The 19,329-nt window shown below is 53.9% G+C and overlaps 1 protein-coding gene across 2 annotated transcripts; it reads right to left on the bottom strand.

Annotated features, from left to right (window-relative positions):
• Positions 1-26: 26 nt before the first annotated feature.
• Positions 27-11,932, bottom strand: SLC34A1 (solute carrier family 34 member 1). 2 transcript variants are annotated; one of them, XM_036887009.2, is made up of 13 exons: positions 11,848-11,932; positions 10,501-10,621; positions 10,235-10,384; positions 10,013-10,141; positions 9,797-9,940; positions 9,369-9,480; positions 9,049-9,244; positions 8,870-8,965; positions 3,756-3,825; positions 3,307-3,474; positions 1,960-2,076; positions 1,740-1,864; positions 27-1,086 (listed from the first exon to the last, which is right to left on the bottom strand). In XM_036887009.2, the coding sequence occupies exons 2-13, from the start codon at positions 10,616-10,618 to the stop codon at positions 583-585; spliced, it is 1,929 nt and encodes a 642-aa protein (XP_036742904.2). In that variant the 5' UTR covers positions 10,619-10,621; positions 11,848-11,932; the 3' UTR covers positions 27-582. The 2 variants fall into 2 exon arrangements, with proteins under 2 accessions (XP_036742904.2, XP_036742906.2); XM_036887011.2 differs by lacking the exons at positions 10,501-10,621; positions 11,848-11,932 and having other exon boundaries at positions 9,797-9,935; positions 10,235-10,346.
• Between the last annotated feature and the right edge of the window lie 7,397 nt (positions 11,933-19,329).

Raw genomic sequence — 19,329 nt, 5'->3', positions numbered from 1 at the left:
GCCTCCCTAGATGGAGAGCAAACAGATTTGCAAATGCATAATGAGAGTTTAATTCCTTTTCATCAGGCAGTGTTGGGGAATAGGATTGTAGTAGTGGTGGCCTAGCAAACCTGGGTGTGAATGATGAGAATGGTATCATGGAGGAAAGAAGGTTGCAGGGAGGGGGTGAGAATTCAGCCAGTGACTCACACCCACATCTATACACAAGCAAACAGCTGCAAGTCACTTACTCAGACCCACCCTTACTCTAGACCAGCCCAGTTGGAGTTCTGTGTACACAAGGACATAAGCCCAGTCTCCCAGCACATGTACAAAGGACTCAAAATCATACTCAGGCACCCCGCAGCCTGCACACAGTCCCTCACAGGGGCATCAGTACACACATACAGGCTGACACATGGACTCACCCGAACATGTCCTCACATGTACACACCCCGACTCTCAGACATACAAGCCCAGGCTTCTGAGGACCTGCACAATGACAGGCGCATGCCCAGAGTGCACAGAAACACCGCTCTGCCCATCTATCCTGGGCACCAGGTGTAGGCCCTTCTCTGCCCCAGGTGGCAGTCTGGGCACCGGCTAGAGGTGAGTGGCATTGAGGCGAGCAGGCAATGCCAGCCGGGGGGAGGGCGTGGCAGGGGGCAGCTCCTCCAGGAAGACCCTGGCTGGCAGAGGGGGTGAGCGGGGCTCAGGCCTGGCACAGCACAAAGTGGCACGGGTGATGAGGTGGTCCAGGGGCTGCAGGGAGTGCATCCAGAGGGGCAGGAAGTCCCACGTCTGCAGCCACTTGGGCAGGTGCCCAGGGCTGCGACTCTGCAGGACGCTGACGAGCACCACGAAGGCCAGCAGGGCCCCAAATGGTGCACCCACCCCTACCATGGCCCGCCAGCCTGCCATGGAGATGCCAAACACCAGCGAGGGCAGAAGCAGGAAGCACAGGAGCAGATAGAGGACAGCAAACCAGCGGTACTTGGCCGTGCGCTTGCCCAGGGCCTTGGCCATGTGGACGGGCAGGCGCGTGCACGGCACCGGGTACCACAGCAGGATGCCCGAGATGTTGAAGAAGAAGTGGCAGAGAGCGATCTGCAGGGCAGAGGGGCCAAGGTGGGCATGGGCCCCAGCTCTTGGGTCAGGCTGCTGGGGATAGATAATTGGGGCCCAGCCTGGTCTGGGCAGCAAGAAAGTCACCACTTGGTGCTGACCTGCTCCCAGTTAAACATTGAAATACTTCTGAATCAGTTGGTGAGTAACTGCTGCCCTGAACTCTCCATGTTTCTCCCTCCCTCAGGAATTCCCCAATATATGCTGCCCAAATCCAGCAGCTAAAAAATTCATATTAATTTTTCTGGCTCAGCAGCTCCTGATTGGTCTGCATTCTGGCCCCAGCCCCTGGCTCGCCATTACTCCTTTGCTCCTAGAACAGCAGCCCCTTTACCATCTGTCCCCCTACTCATCTCTGCTCCCCCATACTGGGCCAGCACCACTTTCTCAGAGTGCCAGTCCCACTCTCTGCTGTTTATTGGTATAATTATCTCTGTCTGCCTGTTAGATGCTACGGTCTTGCGGGAGGCACCAGGTCTGCTTTGCCCATTTCATTTCCACAGAGCTTGGTGTAGTCAACGGCCCCTAGTAGGCAGTCTAAAACTATTCACTGCATGTTGTCCCAGCCTGGGTCAGGTGCCACGGCCTGGTCCCAGCCCAGTCCTGCCTCTGGCAGGACACTCTCGTAGGCATACCTGGAACGCACTGGACAGCTTCTCCCTTGGGCTGGCCAGTGCAGCCAGGATGGCCGTGGTGGTGGTGCCAATGTTGGAGCCCAGTGTGAGGGGGTAGGCCCGCTCAATGCTGATCACACCCAGGCCTGGGGGGCAGACAGGACATGGTCTCCCCAGCTCCCTCCTGCAGCTCTTTCCTGCCAGCTCCACCCCACCGTGCATTATTGGCACGGGCACTCACCAATGAGAGGGGTGATAGCTGAGGTGAACACAGAACTGCTCTGGACAACAAAGGTCATGCCGGCACCCACCACCATGGCGAAGTAGCCTGTGGCCCAGGTGAAAGGGGCAGGGAAGTCTGCAAGGAAACCCCCATTCCAGCAGGGTCAGTGGGAGGGCACTGGGAGAGAAGCAAGGACTTTAAGAGGAGGTAGTGTACACCAGCTGCCGTGTGGGGCCAGTCAGTACCCTGCTCAACTGCAGTGGCTTCTACCTGCCCGCTTTGATCTTGGATTAAAAGGCCCTTCTCAGCTCGATTCCATCACACTTGCTCAGGCTGTTCTCTCTGCCTGGATATCCTTCTTACTCCTAAATGTTAATCCTTGGGGCTCAGCGCAGATATCGCCACTGCCGGAAAGCCCTCCCTGACCCCTAGCCCTTGGGCGGACTTTGTCGCTCCCTCTTCTCTGTGCTCCTGTGGGATGCACCTCAGTCCAGCATTTGACATGTGGTCTCTGCCAGTGCCAAGCAGTGTCCTAAAACCTTAGAAGGAAGCTCAAAATGAAAATCAGATGGTGCGACTCCCTTGCCCCCAAATCCCTGAGTACTCCCATTATTCTTAACGTCCAGGCTCTGAACACAGGCTGCAGCGCCCCTGTGATGTGCTCCATTGGTTACCTTCCTGGCTTCACCCTGCCTTGCTCACTGAGCTCCCATCACATATTGCCACCTTTCTGTATAAACCGGCTCAGCTGGTTTCTACCTCGGATACTTTGCACTTGCTCTTGCGGCCACCAGGAACACTCCTCAGCCATGTCTGACTATTCATTTAGGTCTCTGCTCAAATATCACCTCCTCACAGAGGCTATGATGGCCCACTAAAAGCAGCCTCTTCCTACTCTGTCATTTTTGCTTTCTCCTTGGCAGTTCTGTTCTCTCCTTTTATCTGGATTTATCCCATTTTAATCATTTATTTTTCATTGCCCATCTTCCCCTCTGGGCTGTGAGCCTCCTGAAAGAAGGATCTATTTCTGCATGGCTCATCTGTGTATCCCTAGCACTACACCATGCTCGGCACACAGTAGAAGCTTAATGACTACTTGTTGATTGAATCAAACAAAGGTGTCTGAGAATCTCTCTAAAGTCACCTGCTAGAATGGAACAGCAGCCAGAAGAAGCCACAGATCCCGGCTGTTACTACCTCAGGGGCCTCAGAAATCACCCATTCCAAACTTCTTTGCTCACATGGGAAACTGAGGCTCAGAGATGATAGGGCTTTACCCAGATTACAGGGCAGGGAAGTGGCAGGACTTAGTGAGATCTGGAAGGACCCATCCTGGGGGCAGTCCACCCACAGCTCAGGGCTCACCAGTGTTGATAACCTTCTGAATGACCTTAGCCACCTGGCCCTTGAGCAGAGAGTTGAGCATCTTGACGAGGAGGATGAGGCAGGTACATAGCAGCACCAGGGAGCCAGCCAGAAGGATGAGCCCCACGGCCAGGTCAGGCAGCCCTGTGTCCACGAAGATGTGGTTACCTACAGGGGAGCAGGGGTGTCAAGCTGCTGAGAGCTGATCTCCCCACAACCAGCTCCCAGTCTACCATCTTTGCCATCCCCTTGGGATCAGAGCCTAAGTCCCCACTTCAGACTTCTTCAGCCTCAACTACATGGCCTGGCCCCAGCCCAGGAGCTGGCCTGGTTGGCAGCTGTCCTTCCTGGGGCTGGAAGAGCAGTGGCCAAGCTGGGGAGCAGCCCTGCCTGCCTCTGCCAGGCTTTGCTCTTGCTATGCCAGGCATCTCCCATGCTGTGGCTCTCACATTTCTCCATAGTGATGTTTCCAAGGATCCGGCTGGTGTTGGCCTCTGCCCTGGGCATGGGGGTGGCAGCCTAGATAAGAGGAAAGTGACTTAGAGAATTTAGGAAAATGCAGCCTGGGGTTGGGCCTAAGATGGGGGTTAGGGAGACATGGGGTGTAGGGAGTAGAGGGGAACCTCTTGGCTACATGCCCTTGGTCAATTTGATTGCCCTCTCTGAGCCTGTCTCCTCTGCTGAAGAGGTAGGGGTGAAAATACCTGCCGCAGGAGAATCTGGACATGGTCAGCCCTCCAAATATTCTGATCCATTGCTCCACTGATCTGGTTCTCCATGGGGCCTGCAGAGCCTCCTGATCTGGTGGCTTCTTGTTCTCATTTTCTTCTGCCTCTCCTTGGCATTGCATGCTGCTGATCAGCCTCCTTCTAAATTCTCTTCCTGCCTCAACTTTTATTACCAGTCCTTCTCATGGTGGCCCACACTTCCCCAGCATCTTCTCCCCATTAGCCCAGGCCCCATCTTCCTCTCACTCAACTCCTGATGTGGAGGAGTTCAGGGTCAGTCTGAGGGGGTGGGAGACACCCCTGGGGCAGAAATCCAGGCCCCACATTTTCCCTCCCCCAGTGCAGTTCAGAGGGCCCAGGGCCAGGCAGGCAGCCTAACTAAGGGGCTCGGGCTGGACGGAGGTGGAGAGGCTGTGTGCTAGGCTTGTAGAGGCAGGGGCTACTCAGCACCGAGCTGTGGGTCACCATCCAAGGACACAGCCCAGCATGGCCAAATGGCCCAATTCTACACAAGAAACCACAATTCTTGAAATTCTTGATTAAAATTTCCCAATCTGTAAATGTTGGCGACCACTTTAAGATATACTTTATAATTTTGTGAAGGCCAGTCTGGTCTGGGATTGGATTGAGGAGTTAATTTTTCTCAGTGCAACCTGGGGCATCTTACCTTTCCCCCAGGGTCCTAGCAGTGAAAGGAGAAAGTGGCCTAGGCTTAGTTGGGGAGAAGTCATCTCATAAAGGAGGAACTGAACCCTAGGGCCCTAGACAAAATGCAGGAGCTCCAACTTTTTCCTGTTCACCACATTCTGCCTCCTCTGGGAGCTGATATGAGCCCTGGTCCCCTTCCCCAAGGAGCTCTGCATCCCACACCCCTCAGAGCTCCCCTGGTGCTGAGGACATGGGCTCAGGTAGGGTACTGGCACTTTGATGTTACAGCTCCTTTAGAGTTTATTCCAAATGGTGTCATTAAAAAAATGTATGATAGAGATAAAAACTATGGCACCTGGCTTTAATTTAAATCAGGGTTTATTTTAGTGGCATGTGCCTCCAGCTGGCCACACCAGGGCCTTGGGCAGTTTCAAGCCTGGGCCAGAATTGCAGGCCAAGAAACCAGGAGGAAGTAGTATCTGATGGGCTCTATTGGAAAAGCAGGCTGGGAAAGCGGAGATAACTTTCCCTCAGGTGTGAGGAAGAGAACCAGATGTTTGCTGTCAGACAGATCTGAGTTCAAATTCTCCCTCTTATACCAACTACCTTGGGCAAGTCATACAATCTCTCTGAGCCTGTTTTCTTAAAAGCAGGATAATGAAAGAGCTATTATAAATGTTACAGGACAAAAATGTGTGTGAGTGCTCACCTCAGGCTTAATTCATGCTAAGCTGTCAGTAAATTCTGCTTCCCAATAAGGATTAGATCCCCTCCCTCCCTGAGCCCATGCAAAATCACTTGGTGGGAAGGGTATGTGTGTGTGAGACTGATTTCCTAGGTCAGGATCAATGGCTCCTGCACATGTGCTTGAGGATCCTGGCCCAGCTGGCGAGGACCTTGGTGAACCTTCCTAGGTGAACCCTAGCCTGGAGCCCTGGGGGGCAGATGACCCCTGAGATGGGTACCTGACCAGCCTGTGCCCTACTGACCTAGCCTTGGCTGGGCCCAGGGGTCTCTTGGGGGAGAGACCTTGGGACCCTGGGGTGGCTGGAGGAAGATAGGAGCTTGCTGGGGTTGTACTCAGGACTGGCAGTGTCAGGTCAGGTCAAGGCTGAGGGCTAAGACCTCTAGGTTTTAGAAACTTGACCTTCCTGTCTGAGGTTGTTTGGGCCTGACTGAGCTCACAGGAGAACCCCAGAGGCTGTAAAGTGCAGGAGAGTAGTGTAGAGACAGCAGGGTAAGGTGGAGAGGGGGTGAACTGCAAAGCCAGGTTGGGAGTGGGTAGTGAGAGGAGAAGCCAGGTCCTGAAGCTTCCTTGCCAAGCAGGAGGAGAAGATAGAAGCTCCACCCTCAATAATGAGCTGGGAGGCCCAAGATCTGGGGCATACCCCCAGGATATGCCCATTTTCGCTGGGCCTTGAGGTGTGATGGGGGTGGTGAACTCTGAGGAGAGCACAACAAATGAGCCTCAGGCACCTCTGGACTCAAACCCCAGCTGAGCCACTTCCCTCTGTGTCACACTGGGTCCTCAGCTTCTTCCTCTGCAGCATGAGGTCCATACTGCTGCCTACCTCACCCTAGGGGCTAGTTGGGAGGAATCTTGGAAGAGGTAATTGGGATTTAAGTGCCTGTAGTGACACCTCAAATTAAGGACACACACCGCTGGGAACTGAAGGAGATGATTAAACTCATAGAGGAATGTTGGACTGCAAGAATCCTTCCCCTGGGGAGAAACCGCACAGGATGTGGGCCTGCACGTTATCCCCTCCAGGGGACTCTAGGGTCTTAGTTGTTCTGGAAGCAGGGGGTGATCACCATGCCAGCAGCGCCGACTGTTGGCAGAAAGGAGAACCCCTTCTTAGAGCAGCGCCTGCTACCCCTGGAGCCGTCTCCAAGTGGCTGTGGTCACCCCGTGGCATTCAGGCCTGATGGGCAGTGGGGAATGGACACATATGATGGGACACCAAACTGATGTCTGGAAGAGGCAGTGAGACAAGGATTCAGGAACATAGGCTCCAGATTTCACCAGGATTTTCATCCTACCTCAGTGGCATGGACTTTGGACAAGCTTCTCTGAGCTTCAGTTTCCTCATCTGTAACAATCCTGCTTCCCCCATGGTGAGTCCTCAAAAGATGCTTGCTTAAACCAAGCAAGAATGGTTGACGGTCCACAGTGTGACCACATGAAAAAGTAATTCCCAGGACAGACCCCTGGAGCGTCAAGAGGTATTGGAACACTAAGCTGCCTCTGGTTTTTCTTTCACCATCTGGAAAACCTCAGACATCCAATACTCTCCTTGGTGACGTGGTTCCTTGGAGACTGGTTTGGGCAAGGTCCAGTCCAGCTTGGTGAAAGCTGGAAGCCACAAGGACAGTTTGGAGGGGAACACAGGAAGGCTTGGTGGTCAAAGGAAAAATGAGTCTTTGGTGTAGGAGAAGCCACCATAACAGCGAGCATGTGTCTGTGTGAGCTCATTCCATGGGGACTGACCAGAGAGAGGGTGGGAACAGGGAACTCAGATCCCCCCAACCCCCAACCAGCTACTCTCTAAGCCAGAAAATCCAATCCGGACACTTCTCTTAAGGAAAGCGTCTCCTAGGAAAGCTGGGACAAGAAACCAGTGCTCCGGCAAGCAGCAGCGGGAGCACTGAGGACAGCACTAGCCAAGTGAACTTGAATGCATTCCTTCAGATCAGTGAGCCTCAGGTTCCATTTGTGGCAAACAGGATACTCGTGTCCACCTCACCAGCATTGTGTGAGGATTCCATCAGGGAGGGTGGCGTTTGGGGGTACACGCTGCAAGGGGAGACCTGCTGAGTGCAGCTGCAAGTGGACACCGGGATTTCAAAGCAGCTGAGGAGCTCCCTTCCATGGTTTGTATTTTGTGAAGATCAAAAGTGTGTGATTTCTCTCTCTTCAGGTTTTTCTATGAAGTAGAGAGGACTTGGTGATTTAGAGAGCTGGGAGAGTGCCCAGGGAGCTCATGAGAAGGCGGAGGTGTGTTAGGGAGGTCACAAAGCCAGCATAAAAGCCTCCTGCAGGGGCTTTTTGATGTCGAACTGCCTTGAACACTCAGAAGAGCTGAGCCAGAGCTGTGTGCCACTCAGGGGCGCAAGAACCTTGTAGGGCAGGTTGAAAGGATGTTCTCTGTTCACACTGGGATGAAGGTCTGGTGACATCAAGTAGCAAGTAGAAAGGAAGTGAGGGACAAGATGTGCTGTGCCTTGAGCCTTGGGTTTCCTTATGTCTTGTTCTAAATGGAGTTACTTCTTGTATGTAATTATTAAGGAGGAGCAGATACTGCAGATTATAGTTTTGATGAAGCACTTTCCTTTCATGGCTGAGTGAGAAAGTGTGCTAATTGTCTGCTTCCTTATTAGCCTGGTGCAATGGCCAGTCCAGCTGATCCAGATATTCATTCTTGGCAGCAGAAACAGTGCAGGACAGGGCCCGCATGCCTGCGGCAGTCTCCAGGGGAAGGAGTCCCAGTGTCAGCACAGGCAGATGTGTGTCTCCAGTACGGTCTCGTGTGGCCTGCCTGTCCTGCTCCTGGGCCCGTTTCTTGTTTGTCCCACTTGCCTGGGCATCCTAATAATTCTCTCCCTGCCCCCTTCCCCACATTACCCAGGCTTCCAAAATGGAGTTGCTGAGTCACTAATGCTCCTGGCACCCCAGTGGGGAGGGGAGAGCCCCAGCCTGCACTTGGCTCTGAAACAGCAGGACAAGCTCTAACAAGTTTCTTAGCCTCTCAGAGTCTATTTCTCTACTTCTGAAGCCAGAGGGTTGAGCCAGATCAGTTGTTCTCAAACTTGGGTGTGTAGCAGACTTAGAGGGCTTGTTGAAACCAGGCTGCTGGGTTCCACTTCCTGGGTTTTTTTCTGATTTAGTAGGTCTAGGGAGGGGCCGAATACTTTGCCTCTCTAATCCCAGGTGGCACAAGTCCTGCTGGCCCACACTTTGAGAAGCACTGGGCTAGATGGATTACATGCCACCTTTAATTGATTGGTAACGGTTGCCTAAAGCTGGGTAACTGGGAGGGGTGGGCACAGTATCACAGTAGAAGTGCCACATATTCGCCCTCTCTAGGCTAAATGAGCTCTGTCTCTCTGGAGCATTTTGAGCTGGTGATGATACTAATAGCTGTCTGGAGAGAGTTCACTTACCTGGGGCCAGACGTGGGACTCACCTCCATGGGGTCTGGGCGGCACCAGATCCGGATAAGACTGTGGTTTCTCAGGGATTCGTCACCAGTAGCAATGCTGGTGATCACGGACTTGTCCAGCTGTGGGCAAGATGTGGGTGGGGGAGTGAGAGAGGACCCCTTACTATCCCCCAGCCCCCACCCCATGCCGGCCCTGCCTCCACCTGGATGATGAGCTTAGTGAAGGGCTCTGTGATGATCTTGAGCAGGTCAGGGGCATCTCGGCCGCCATGGATGTTGAAGGAGGCAACCACCAGTTGAGTGACATGGTTCAGGTACCCGGTGGCAGCCTCCAGGGGCAGCAGGACCAGAACTGACAGCCAGTTAAAGCAGTCATGTACCGTGGCCCCTGCAAAGGCCCTGGGCAGGGAGGCCACATTGCAGGGTAGACCGGAGCCAGGGTGTGCCCATGCTGGGGGCTCCTGGCATCTGGAACCACCCTCCCCCCAACAAGCACAGGCCCCTCACCACTCCACCCCCTCACCGCCGGAAGTCAGTCCTGTCCCCTGCCTGCATCAGAGCCACAATGGTGTTGGTGACAGAGGTGCCGATGTTGGAGCCCATGATGATGGGGATGGCAGAGCTCACCTCTAGCACTGGTAGAAGAGGGAACCTCTTAATTGTGTGGGAGACACCCAGCTCCTATCCCCAACAACACCTCCCAGCGGACCCATTACCCATGTCCCAGCCACTATTGGGCATTCCTGCTATGTTGCTGCCAGCCCTGAACATGCTGTACATGTATGTACAGTCAGTCACATGTACATGTGGGCACATTCTATAGCCCCTTTGCTTATAGCCCCTCTCACCACTATTGCCCTCTGATACCCCAGCCCTGACACACCACTCCACCCCTGTCTAGCATACCCAGCCCCCACCCACTCTTTCCCTGGCCCTTGTGGGTCAACTCACAGCCAGAGGAGACCATGCTGACAATGATGGATGTGGACGTGCTGGAGCTCTGCACCAGCACGGTCACCAGGATCCCTACCACCAGCCCCGCCACTGGGTTGGACAGGATGGCATTGTCCTTGAAGATGTCACCAGCCACCTTTCCTGGGGAGCATGAACCAGCATTGTCCAAGGCCTCACCAGAACCCTGCCCTGGCCCCCTCCCCGCTGGCCTACCTCCAGCCAGCTGGAAGGCGGAGCTGAGCACATCCAGGGAGCAGACGAAGAGGTAGAGGAAGGTGAGCATCAGTGGCACCTTGAAGAGTGTCACGCCAGCCTTGTGCAGCCTCTGGGCCAGCCTGGGGTCTGGGGATAGCCAGCCATGAGCGCCGTGGCCAGGGACTGTGGCAGCCACTGCTGACACCCCCACCACTCTCTTCCCCACCCGTCCAGGCCCACCTGGCTTCTGTTCCTCCTCCAGGGCCAACTTGGCAGGCAATGGGTCATGGTGCTCCAGAACCTCCCCGTAGGGGCAGCTGTGCTCGGTAAGAGCCACGGGGCCCAGGCTGGGGAAGGCATAGGTGGAGGTCCCTGGGATCCTGTGCAGAACTGGAGAGGGAGGCTAGTCAGGAGTCCCCAGAGGTTCCAGGTCCTGGGCATAGCAGGGGTGGAGGCCTCGCCAGGGATGTGGGTAACCAGAGTCCTGGGGTTGGAGCAGCACTCACCTTGGGGGCTGGGCACATAGGCAAAGGCTGCCCCATGCATCATGCGCCCCCCACGGACTGGGAGTGGGGAAACAGCCGGGCCCCCCAATCTCTCTCCATAGGCCATCATCCTGGGCATACACTGTGGGGCCACAACAACATTGAATGACAACTGCTGTGTCCTGGAAACTCACACACATTCATGTATCCACCCCTCCACATCCACACCCACATGCTCATGTGCACAAACACCCATGGTGTGTGATCCCAAACACACACCCAGTGAAGCGCACTCCCACTCCACACACACCCAGAGATGGACACTCAGGTGCTCAGCACAGATTCATTCATTCAGCAAGTATTAATTGAGCATCTCCTCCATGTCAGGCGCTGAGCTAGATGCAGAGTACAGTGGTGACTGAATACAGGTGAAGCTCCTGCCCCCAGGAAGCTCAAAGTCTAGTGGGGAGATAAATGTCAATGGAATAATCCCTCAACTAGATAGAAAATGGCAACAGGGACAAGTGCTCTAGTGACATACATGGGTACCATCAGAGTGCCCCAGGGCAAGGGGTGTGCTCTTGGGGGAGGGAAGGATGCTCAAGCTGAGTAGGAGTGACCAGATGGAAGGGGAAAGGGCATGAGAGGGAGGCCTCGTGGGGGAAGGAGCTGAGAACGCCCTCTGGTACAGGGAGCCAGCAAACAAGCTGCAGAGGCTGCAGGTGTGGGCTGAGGCTGGGCCAGGCAGGAGTTCTGTCTGTCCTGAGAGCAGTGAGGAGCCATGGACACCTGCTTGTTTGTGGGACCAGCTGGGCACACACTCAGGGGAGGGTCCACTGGCCTAGATCCCAAGTTCCTGGCTTCCCTTCACAGATGAATTTCTCTCCCCATCCACCCCACCCCCACTCCCCAGCAATATATAAACACTGACAACCTTTCTCCTGTGCTTGAGGCTCAGCCCAGGACAGGTTGAGTAAGACTAAGGAGGGCCCTCCTCTCTGTCTCCAAGTCTGGAAAATCCCCAGCTTCCTTGATCACTACCCTCAGCCCCCCAACTGCTCCAGAAGTTCTTGGCTGTTGGGGCGGGAGTGCCTCAGTCTGCTTCAGCAACCCCACACCCAAACCCCAGCAGTGTCCCAAGGGTCCTTGGCTGTTGGGGTTCGGGGGCTGCCGAGCTGAATTCCAAGTCCTGGAAGAGCATGAGTCCTCTTTACTGTGGGAGAGTGAGCCAGGCTGGACTGGGACTGAGATGTTACAGGGGGCAGGAAGGGGAGGCACAGTTAGGACATAGAAGAGGGTGCTGGGGTGATGGGCTGTTTCCCACGAACAGCTGGGGATGGGGCTGGGATGTGGAGGCCCTGGGCTTACCTCAGCGTTCTGTTTTAGCTGCTGCTCAGCCTCAGAAAAGCCCAAGGGACCTGAAGAGGAGCTGGGACCCTTCTCTTTATACCTTCGGGTCAAGGGCAAAGTCCCTAGAACCCTAGCTGCCCTCCCTCTCCCCCAGTTAAACTCATCTGCAAGATTCCTTCAGGTTAATTGCTAATCATCAGCTCTGTGGGGGGCAGGAGAGGGTGAGTCTGTGGCCAGGCTCTCCCTTCCCCCACATAGACACTCAGCCAGAAAGAGAACCGGGCCCACTGAGGACACAGACACAACCCCAGCCCCCAGGCAGAGACCCTGATGCCATTCAAGCACCTTGCTCCCTGGGTCCCCAAAGTGATTCCATGGCTCCAGCCTCTCATTTTGGCCTGACAAGACTCTCCTTGGGGTGGCCCAACCATACAGTGGCCTTGCTATGCCTCTGGGGTATTGGTATGTCTTGGGGGTGGGCTGGCAGGGTGGGAGGGTGGGAGGTGGTGTTTGGAGGAGAGGGACCATGTGTTGGGAAGCAACAGGAGACTAAACCAGAGAGGCCGCATAGTGTGGAATCATGAAGGGTGGGTGTCCAATGCCCAACCATGGATCCAGGACGTGAGTCTGAGAGAATGTGGAGTCGCTGGCTAGACCAGGAAGATCCTGGTCTGTATTTTAGAATGGTCCTTCTGTAGGCTGGGGAGGTGGAGAGGGGCAAGGATCTGATGGGATGTGTCAAAGGGAGCAAGTCTGGCAGCAGAGAAAACAGTTGAGAGGCTGATTAGATGGTTTGGGTGAGAGATGATGAAGTCTGCGTCAAGGTGGGAACAGGAGGAATAGAGAGAAGATGAATCTCAGGGCTACTGGGGTAGCAGAATTGGTGATGGAGAGGACGGAAGGAAGAGGAAGTGCATGGCAGCTGGATTTCGGGATCGGGAAACTGAAGATGGCATGAGGTCCATTTCAGAACTCCTGAAATGTGGATGGGTCTTAGGGAGCCTTTGAGAAGCTTGTTTCCCTTTCATGGGACTACGGAGCTTGAGTTGGGGTCCACATTTACAGAGAGATAAGAAGGGAGCTTCCCTTTTGAGGGATTAACATTTATCAGATTCAGCAGTGGTTGGCTCCATTCAAGATCTAGCTTGGGCAACTGTCTGAGTAACCTAACATTAATCCATCCATCCACCCATCCATCTGGTTCATCCACCCGTCCACCTAGCCAGCCAGCCAGCCGTGTGTCTATCCATCCATTCCTAAGAACATTGAGTTTCTACTCTATGCTGAGCCAAGATTGGCAAGGCTACCTTCTCTCCTGGTCTAAGCAGTGATCCAATCCCTGAGTCAGCCTGTGATTCCGAGGCAAGTCACCTCACCTCCCTGAGCCCCAGTCCCTTTACTTCTGAAATGGCATGGCTTTTCAGTGAATTGCAGAATTCAGTGAGAGGAGGTATCCATCTTAGTGCCAGGAACAGAGTCCCTCAGCACGTCCGCTCTCTTCATGCTCTCATGCCCTCTTCACTGTCCCCAGGATGGCTGACTTGTCGTCCCAGCCAAGGGAATGGCCCCACCATTTCTAGACTGTTGGCCCTGTTTCAGGTCAACAACTCCTCTTGACTCAGCAGTTGCCCTTTGACTGCTCGGGGTCCCCTGAGCCACAGTCCTACTCAGTACCCTACATATTTTAGGGTGATACACACCCATCTTTTCCATCCAGGAAGATGGACATTTCTTTCTGCACAGTTGCCTCTTTAATATGACAAAGGTTGACCAATTAGTGCTTTATCCTCAGCTGTCCACTGCATAAGTTCACAATGGGCTCACTGCCCAAGTGGCTGTGAGAGAGAACAAGGCCAGCCTGGGTTTGGAACCCAGCTCCACCATACTGTGGCTGTGTCAGTTTAGGCCACGGAACCCACAGAGAAGAGAGGAGGGTATCAGCAGAGATGCGGCTGGGACTGGTTCAGGCAGAGTGACCTGGAGTCCTGGTTTGCCTGGCCGTGGTTTGTGACTGTTGGCCCAGTGTCCCCTTTCACCTGAGAAGTAGTCTGATTTGGTCAATAAACCACATAGTCTTACGGCTTGTTCTGGGAGATTCTAGGGAACTGAGGCAGGGAATCAGCTACCTGGTGCTTACTAAACAGGTCTCCATTCATAGCAAAAAGAAAGATAAAAACAATCCTTCGCCAAAACATCGCTGTAATGTTTAGAATACTGCCTTTCATCCTTTTCTCTGTGCCTTTGTGACCTATCTAGGATTTATGGACTATGAAAGAATGCATCTTGCTCTTTTTTCACCCACCATTGTATCTTAAGCCTTTTCCTGTGTCTTTACACTTGGCACCAACATCATTTTTCATGGTTGCATCATATTCTGTCATGAACCCCAACTTTGATGTCCTAGGACCTCTCCAACCTGGAGGGAGTGATTTGGGTAAAAATGGGGTTCGCGCACAGTGGGAGGGGTGTTACTGAGCCAGGAAGTGCAGTTGTTATTGAGTTCTTATGTCAGAATAGTCTTTGAGCTCAGAGGCCCTGTTACAGTCACATTAGGGATGGCTCGGAATCTGTCTGGGTCCAAGCATCGCCACCCATAGTGGGACCAGGGACCCCGACCATAGGCTATGTTCCTCTCCCCTGCCCTGTTCTGCTCAGACTCTGGGAAGCAGCAGCCATATTTAAGGTGCTCCTTATAAACTGGGGGTGCATCTGCTTTTTAATAAGGTTGGGATTTTTGAGTTTTGAAGTCTACCTTCCCTATTCTCTTGGAGTTTGGGGTTTAGTGAGGAGAAGAAGTTACTGGTCAAATCCATCACAAGAGATACAGTTACAAAATGCCATGGATATCCACCACTTCCAAAAATGTTTGTGGGGTGAGGGAGGTGGAGCTGCTATGGCCCTAGTGAGCACAGGAACTCGGGAGCTGACCAGAGTTGCTCTGGGGCTCCGGGGAGCAGTGAGGGCAGCTGCACTCTGGTCCTCTGTTCACCCAGCCCCTTCTGCGCACCAGCTGCCCCTCCCCATCTGTGACAGGCTCTGTGTGTCCCCCGGAATGGCGACTCCTGCCCAGTCTGCTCATCTGCGCTCTGGCCAAGCCTCTGCCTGGCCAGTGGGCCTGGGGTCTGGGTGGTGGGCTGTGTCTCGCTCTGAGAAAAGGCACCCAGGTGGAGGAGCAGTTTTAGAGGGAAGATGCCAAGATCTGTCTGTACAGACTGTGTCTGAGGTGTCTCTGGTGAGAGCAGTTGGATCTGTGGGTCTGAAGCACACACCGTGCTCCTTTGCCCAAACAGGGCCCCCAGCACGTTCCAGCCTCAGGGAGCAGCATGTGATCCCTCGATCTGAGCCAGAAGCAGAGCCGGCATCTTGGACACGTCCTTCCCCTCCACCTCCTCGTCTCTAATCCAGCACCCACTTCTCCCAGTTCTCCTCCTCCAGGAGCCCCCTGACCCTTCGTCCATACACCCTGGTCCAGGTGGCCACCTCTCACCAGGGTCATCACAGCAGTCTCCCACATGCGCTCCCTGCTTCTGTCATTGCTCCCTCTAATCCAGTCTCCAAAATAGTAGTCAGCCAGCTTTTCTGATCATGTTTTCCCTCTCCCTTTTAAAACTTGCCCCTGCTGGCATAAAATCCAGTGTCTCGTCAGAGCCTGGGGCCCAGGGTGACTTGGCTTCCCCCACTGCCTCTGTGGGCCTCGGGTGGTGCCTGTGATGGTGGGGCCCAGGGTTGAGCCCAGAGCAGCACCCACATTTGAAGGAGGCAGGAGAGGGCCAGCAAAGGAAATGGGAGCAACAGGGATCAGGAGCGAGCAGAAAGAATGATGTCCTAGGAGCCGGGGTCATCCATGTTTTGAGAGAGATGCCCTGGTCAGCCGGGTCAGTTGCTGCTGAAACATCAGGCCATGAGAACAGCAGATTTACTGACCCGGGAGAGCTGCCCTGGGGCAGTGCTGTGGGAAGGAGGCAGCTTGCAAGGGCTTGGGAAGGAGCAGGAGGTGGGAGCAGAGACAGCACAGCCAACGTGAATGTATCACAGGCTGACCGAATTTTGTCACACCAACGAAAACGATTCCCCCAGGAGCAGCACGACCGCTGAACGGAGTAGAGAACAATCCCAAGAACAAGTGTGTGGTCTGGGAACGGAGCAAGCTGTGGAAGTTGGCATAACCAGCTGTTTCTGCAATTCTGGCTAAGATCCATTTGCTCCTTAAAAACACAGTTTGCTGCTTGTGAGTTTTCAGCAGGGAGGAAAAACTAACATTCTAGGTCATCTGTCCATGAACTGGATTTTGTGGGGGGTACTAGCTAATGACCAGAGTGATCCCACAACAGGGTTCCCATCAGCACAGTTCAAGAACTCCTGCCTCTTCTCACCGACATGTTTATTTTTTCAGCCAACATATGAGCCCCACTCTGAGTCAGCATGGTGCTGTACATTGCAAACATGGCAGCGAACATTCCATTCCAGCACTCAGGCCGGCATGGTGGAACACAGACACAAGCTGACTGCATTGCACTCCTGAGCACAGCCTCCCTGGGTCTGTGGTCAAGGCAGTTGTTCTCACCAGTGGGCTGGTGACATAGTAGGAGCCACCAGGCACCTGCCTCTGGGAAGCAGTGCAATCCCTCCTCTGGCCCTCCTGATTTGACTTTGTCTTCTCTTTGAGAGCCTGGACTTCAATCTGAGCTTCCTGGCACAAAGCAGGCAAGGCCCTGAGACATTGTCCCATATGAGTCCTATTTTCTAGACTGGGAGCCCAAGGCTACATTAGATCCTGCAGGCCCAGGGCAGGGATGGCTGATCTGAGGATGCCCCATCCCTGTTTTGGGGGTAAGTGCCCTTTGTAATGATTAATTCTGGTGGCCCAGGAACTTGTTACTCATTGACTGATGAGGCCAAAGTCTGTGGCTTAAAGAGCTGAGGTTGCTTTGGGCTTTTCTCAGAAATCACCTCCTTCCCTGCAGCTCCTTTCCTCATGTGGCTCCAGACCTATGCCCTTCATGCTGGCCTCAGAGACCACACCTGAGCATGAGGCTGTGAACAGCATGCTCCCAGACTGCAGTCCCAGGCTCTGGCTTTTAGGTTCCAGACTTGAAGCTCTGAGGTCTGGCTTTAGATTTCAGGTCCTGTGCTCCACGTTCTGGGCCTGGAACTTGTCTCCAGCTTCTGTTCTCCCTGCTCTTGTTTCTAGCCTGCAGTGTAGAACTGTAGGCCCTAGACTCCAGGTTCTCAGGTATAAGCTCTAAATTCTGGGCTCTAGGATTTGAGCTCCAGTCTCCTGGCTTCAGTTTCAGACATCATGTGTCAAGCTTGGGGCTCTGCGACTAGGTGCTGGGCTCTAGGTTCTGAGCTCCAAGCTCTGATTCCAGACTCTAGGTTCTGTACTTCAGATTCTTGGCTCCAAGTTCTGGGTGGGAACTCCAGGCTTTCCAGGCTTTGTGATCCAGGCTCCAAGCTCCAGTTGCATATTCCATGCTTTGGGTTTTGTGTTTGGGTTCTGGCTTCCTTCAGCCACTCAGCAGTGAGGCAGGAAGATGGTGGTCTCCTTGGCCAGTGGGGTTATCCCTGCCCACCCCTCTTAGCTGGCTGGGACTTGATTTTGGCAGCTGGTACCCTGGGCTGGCCTGGAGGTTGGATGCTGGTTCTGTGATGCTTGTCCCGGCTTTCTGCCTTTGCTCTATCCCCAGACCAGTTCTCTGGGCACAGGAGCTGAACTGGTTACAGAGCATGCTTTGCACAGACCCTGCAGGAGTCACAGGACACATATAAGGTTAATGTTCACAGCTTTTCTTGGAACCCCCAAGACTACTGCAGACATGAATGGTGCCCCTGTGGAATCTGTCCATATGGGCCTGTGCCCAGGCTGGGCTTTATCTGATTCAATGTAAACAACCTTGTGTGTTCCTCTCCAGGCCTTTGTTTCCCTGCAGAAGCTGAAATCTAGCTTCTAATCCCTCAGAAATCAGAGCCACCTGACCACCAGGCCAGGCCCCCTGTGGGGTGCACCTTGTTCTACCTCTTGGGGGTAGGGGTGGCTGCCCGACAGAGCACGGGCCCATAGCTGCATCAGCACTGGCAGCCAGGCTCCAGGTGAGCAGCCAGTGCCTCCACCTGCCCCCACCCTATCCCAGAGCCAAGGTCAGTCTGTGCCCTGTGCTGGCCCTGTACCATTCCTGTACCATCCCCTTCCCCCAGCCCAAGGCTATCAAGGGAAGTGGGGGACAAGAGACAGCAAGAGTCTCTCTCAGAAGCTTGGAGCTCATGGGCTTAGGTCCCATGGGTGTCCTCGAGGAAGTCACCCCTGTTCTCTCAGCCTGTGTCCTCTGTAAGATGGGGGTGTTGGAGGCTGCAGAGCAATTGCAGATGTGTGTTCTCTCCCCTCCTTCATGCTGAGTGTTGGGTGGACAGGCCGACTCCAGCTCCAGGCTTCCCATCCGGTGGGTGAGGGGAAGCAACTCTACTATCTTTCCAGTCACTCAGGAGTCCAGCTCCTTGTGGTGGCTTTAAAACACAGCCCATGGGTTGACCAGCTGGTGTCCCTCACCCCTGGGTCTGGGGCCTCAACACTGCAATGAGGCCTGGCCTGGTTGGGATGATAAGAGCCCAGGGCCTTGAGCAATTTGGGGAGTGCAGAAACTGGGAGGAGGGAACTGCATCTCCCTCAGCCCAGGGCTGCTTCAGAGGATGTGTTGAGGGAGGGGGTCACAGAGGGGATTATGGCAGAGGGGCACACCCAGCCAGTCACCATGGGCTAAAGCTCCTAGCGTAAGAGTTGGGTTCTACCTCTGAGAAAGGGATGGTGGACCAGCAGTGACAAAGAAGTGGCTTTCAGAAATTCTTTGTGTTATTATAACTACTTAATTGCATCCTTTGAAAAAGTTAAAGCTAAGGTGAAAGTCTCCTTTGGCCACTACCCCGAGTCATGGTCCCCTGCCACCATCTCCCTATCAGTTTTGCACATATCCCTCCAATTCATTCGCTTTCCTTTCTGTACACTTAACTGTCTATTTGTTTGTAGTTTATATAAAGGCATCATACCACATGCATTCCTCTGCTTTATCAAACAATAACATGTCTTGGAGAACTTTGCATGTCAGGACACGCTGTACCCAATTCTTTATCTGCTGTGCAGTCTCGCAGAGCCCAGACTCACTTGCATGTGTTGTTACCCCACCCCACCCACCACTGGCTGCTTGCCAGTTTTCAGGTCATAGACAACTGCAGGGATGGGCCTCCTTATGCTTAAGAGTGAGTCATCCTCTAGTGGCACTGTTTGGCATCACAAGCTCTGTGTTTTTAATTTTTAGATGCCCCTAAAAACTGCCCCTGAAGATACCCATTTCAATGTACCCTCCCCTGAGAGGGCTCTGGCTCCCCTAGGAGTTTCCATAGCATCCCGGCTCTCCCCGGTGTGTGTCCCTGAGTCAGACAGCTTGTGTGCTAGTCAAGCTTCAGTAACAGTTCCTTGCAGGATCCTAGACTCGTCACTTCCCTTCCTTT

This window comes from Manis pentadactyla, chromosome 2 (assembly GCF_030020395.1).
Source record: "Manis pentadactyla isolate mManPen7 chromosome 2, mManPen7.hap1, whole genome shotgun sequence".
NCBI lineage: Eukaryota > Metazoa > Chordata > Mammalia > Pholidota > Manidae > Manis > Manis pentadactyla.
The sequence above is the reverse complement of the archived record's forward strand: the minus strand, read 5'-3'. Positions and strand labels throughout refer to the sequence as shown.

Excerpts from the sequence above, each read along its gene's own strand:
- SLC34A1 (XM_036887009.2), bottom strand. The coding sequence starts at position 10,618 with ATGCCCAGGATGATGGCCTATGGAGAGAGATTGGGGGGCCCGGCTGTT. Across the intron at positions 3,826-8,869 it reads GCCGCCCAGACCCCATGGAG|GCTGCCACCCCCATGCCCAG; the intron begins GTGAGTCCCACG and ends CCTCTTATCTAG. Across the intron at positions 2,077-3,306 it reads TCAGAAGGTTATCAACACTG|ACTTCCCTGCCCCTTTCACC; the intron begins GTGAGCCCTGAG and ends GTTTCCTTGCAG.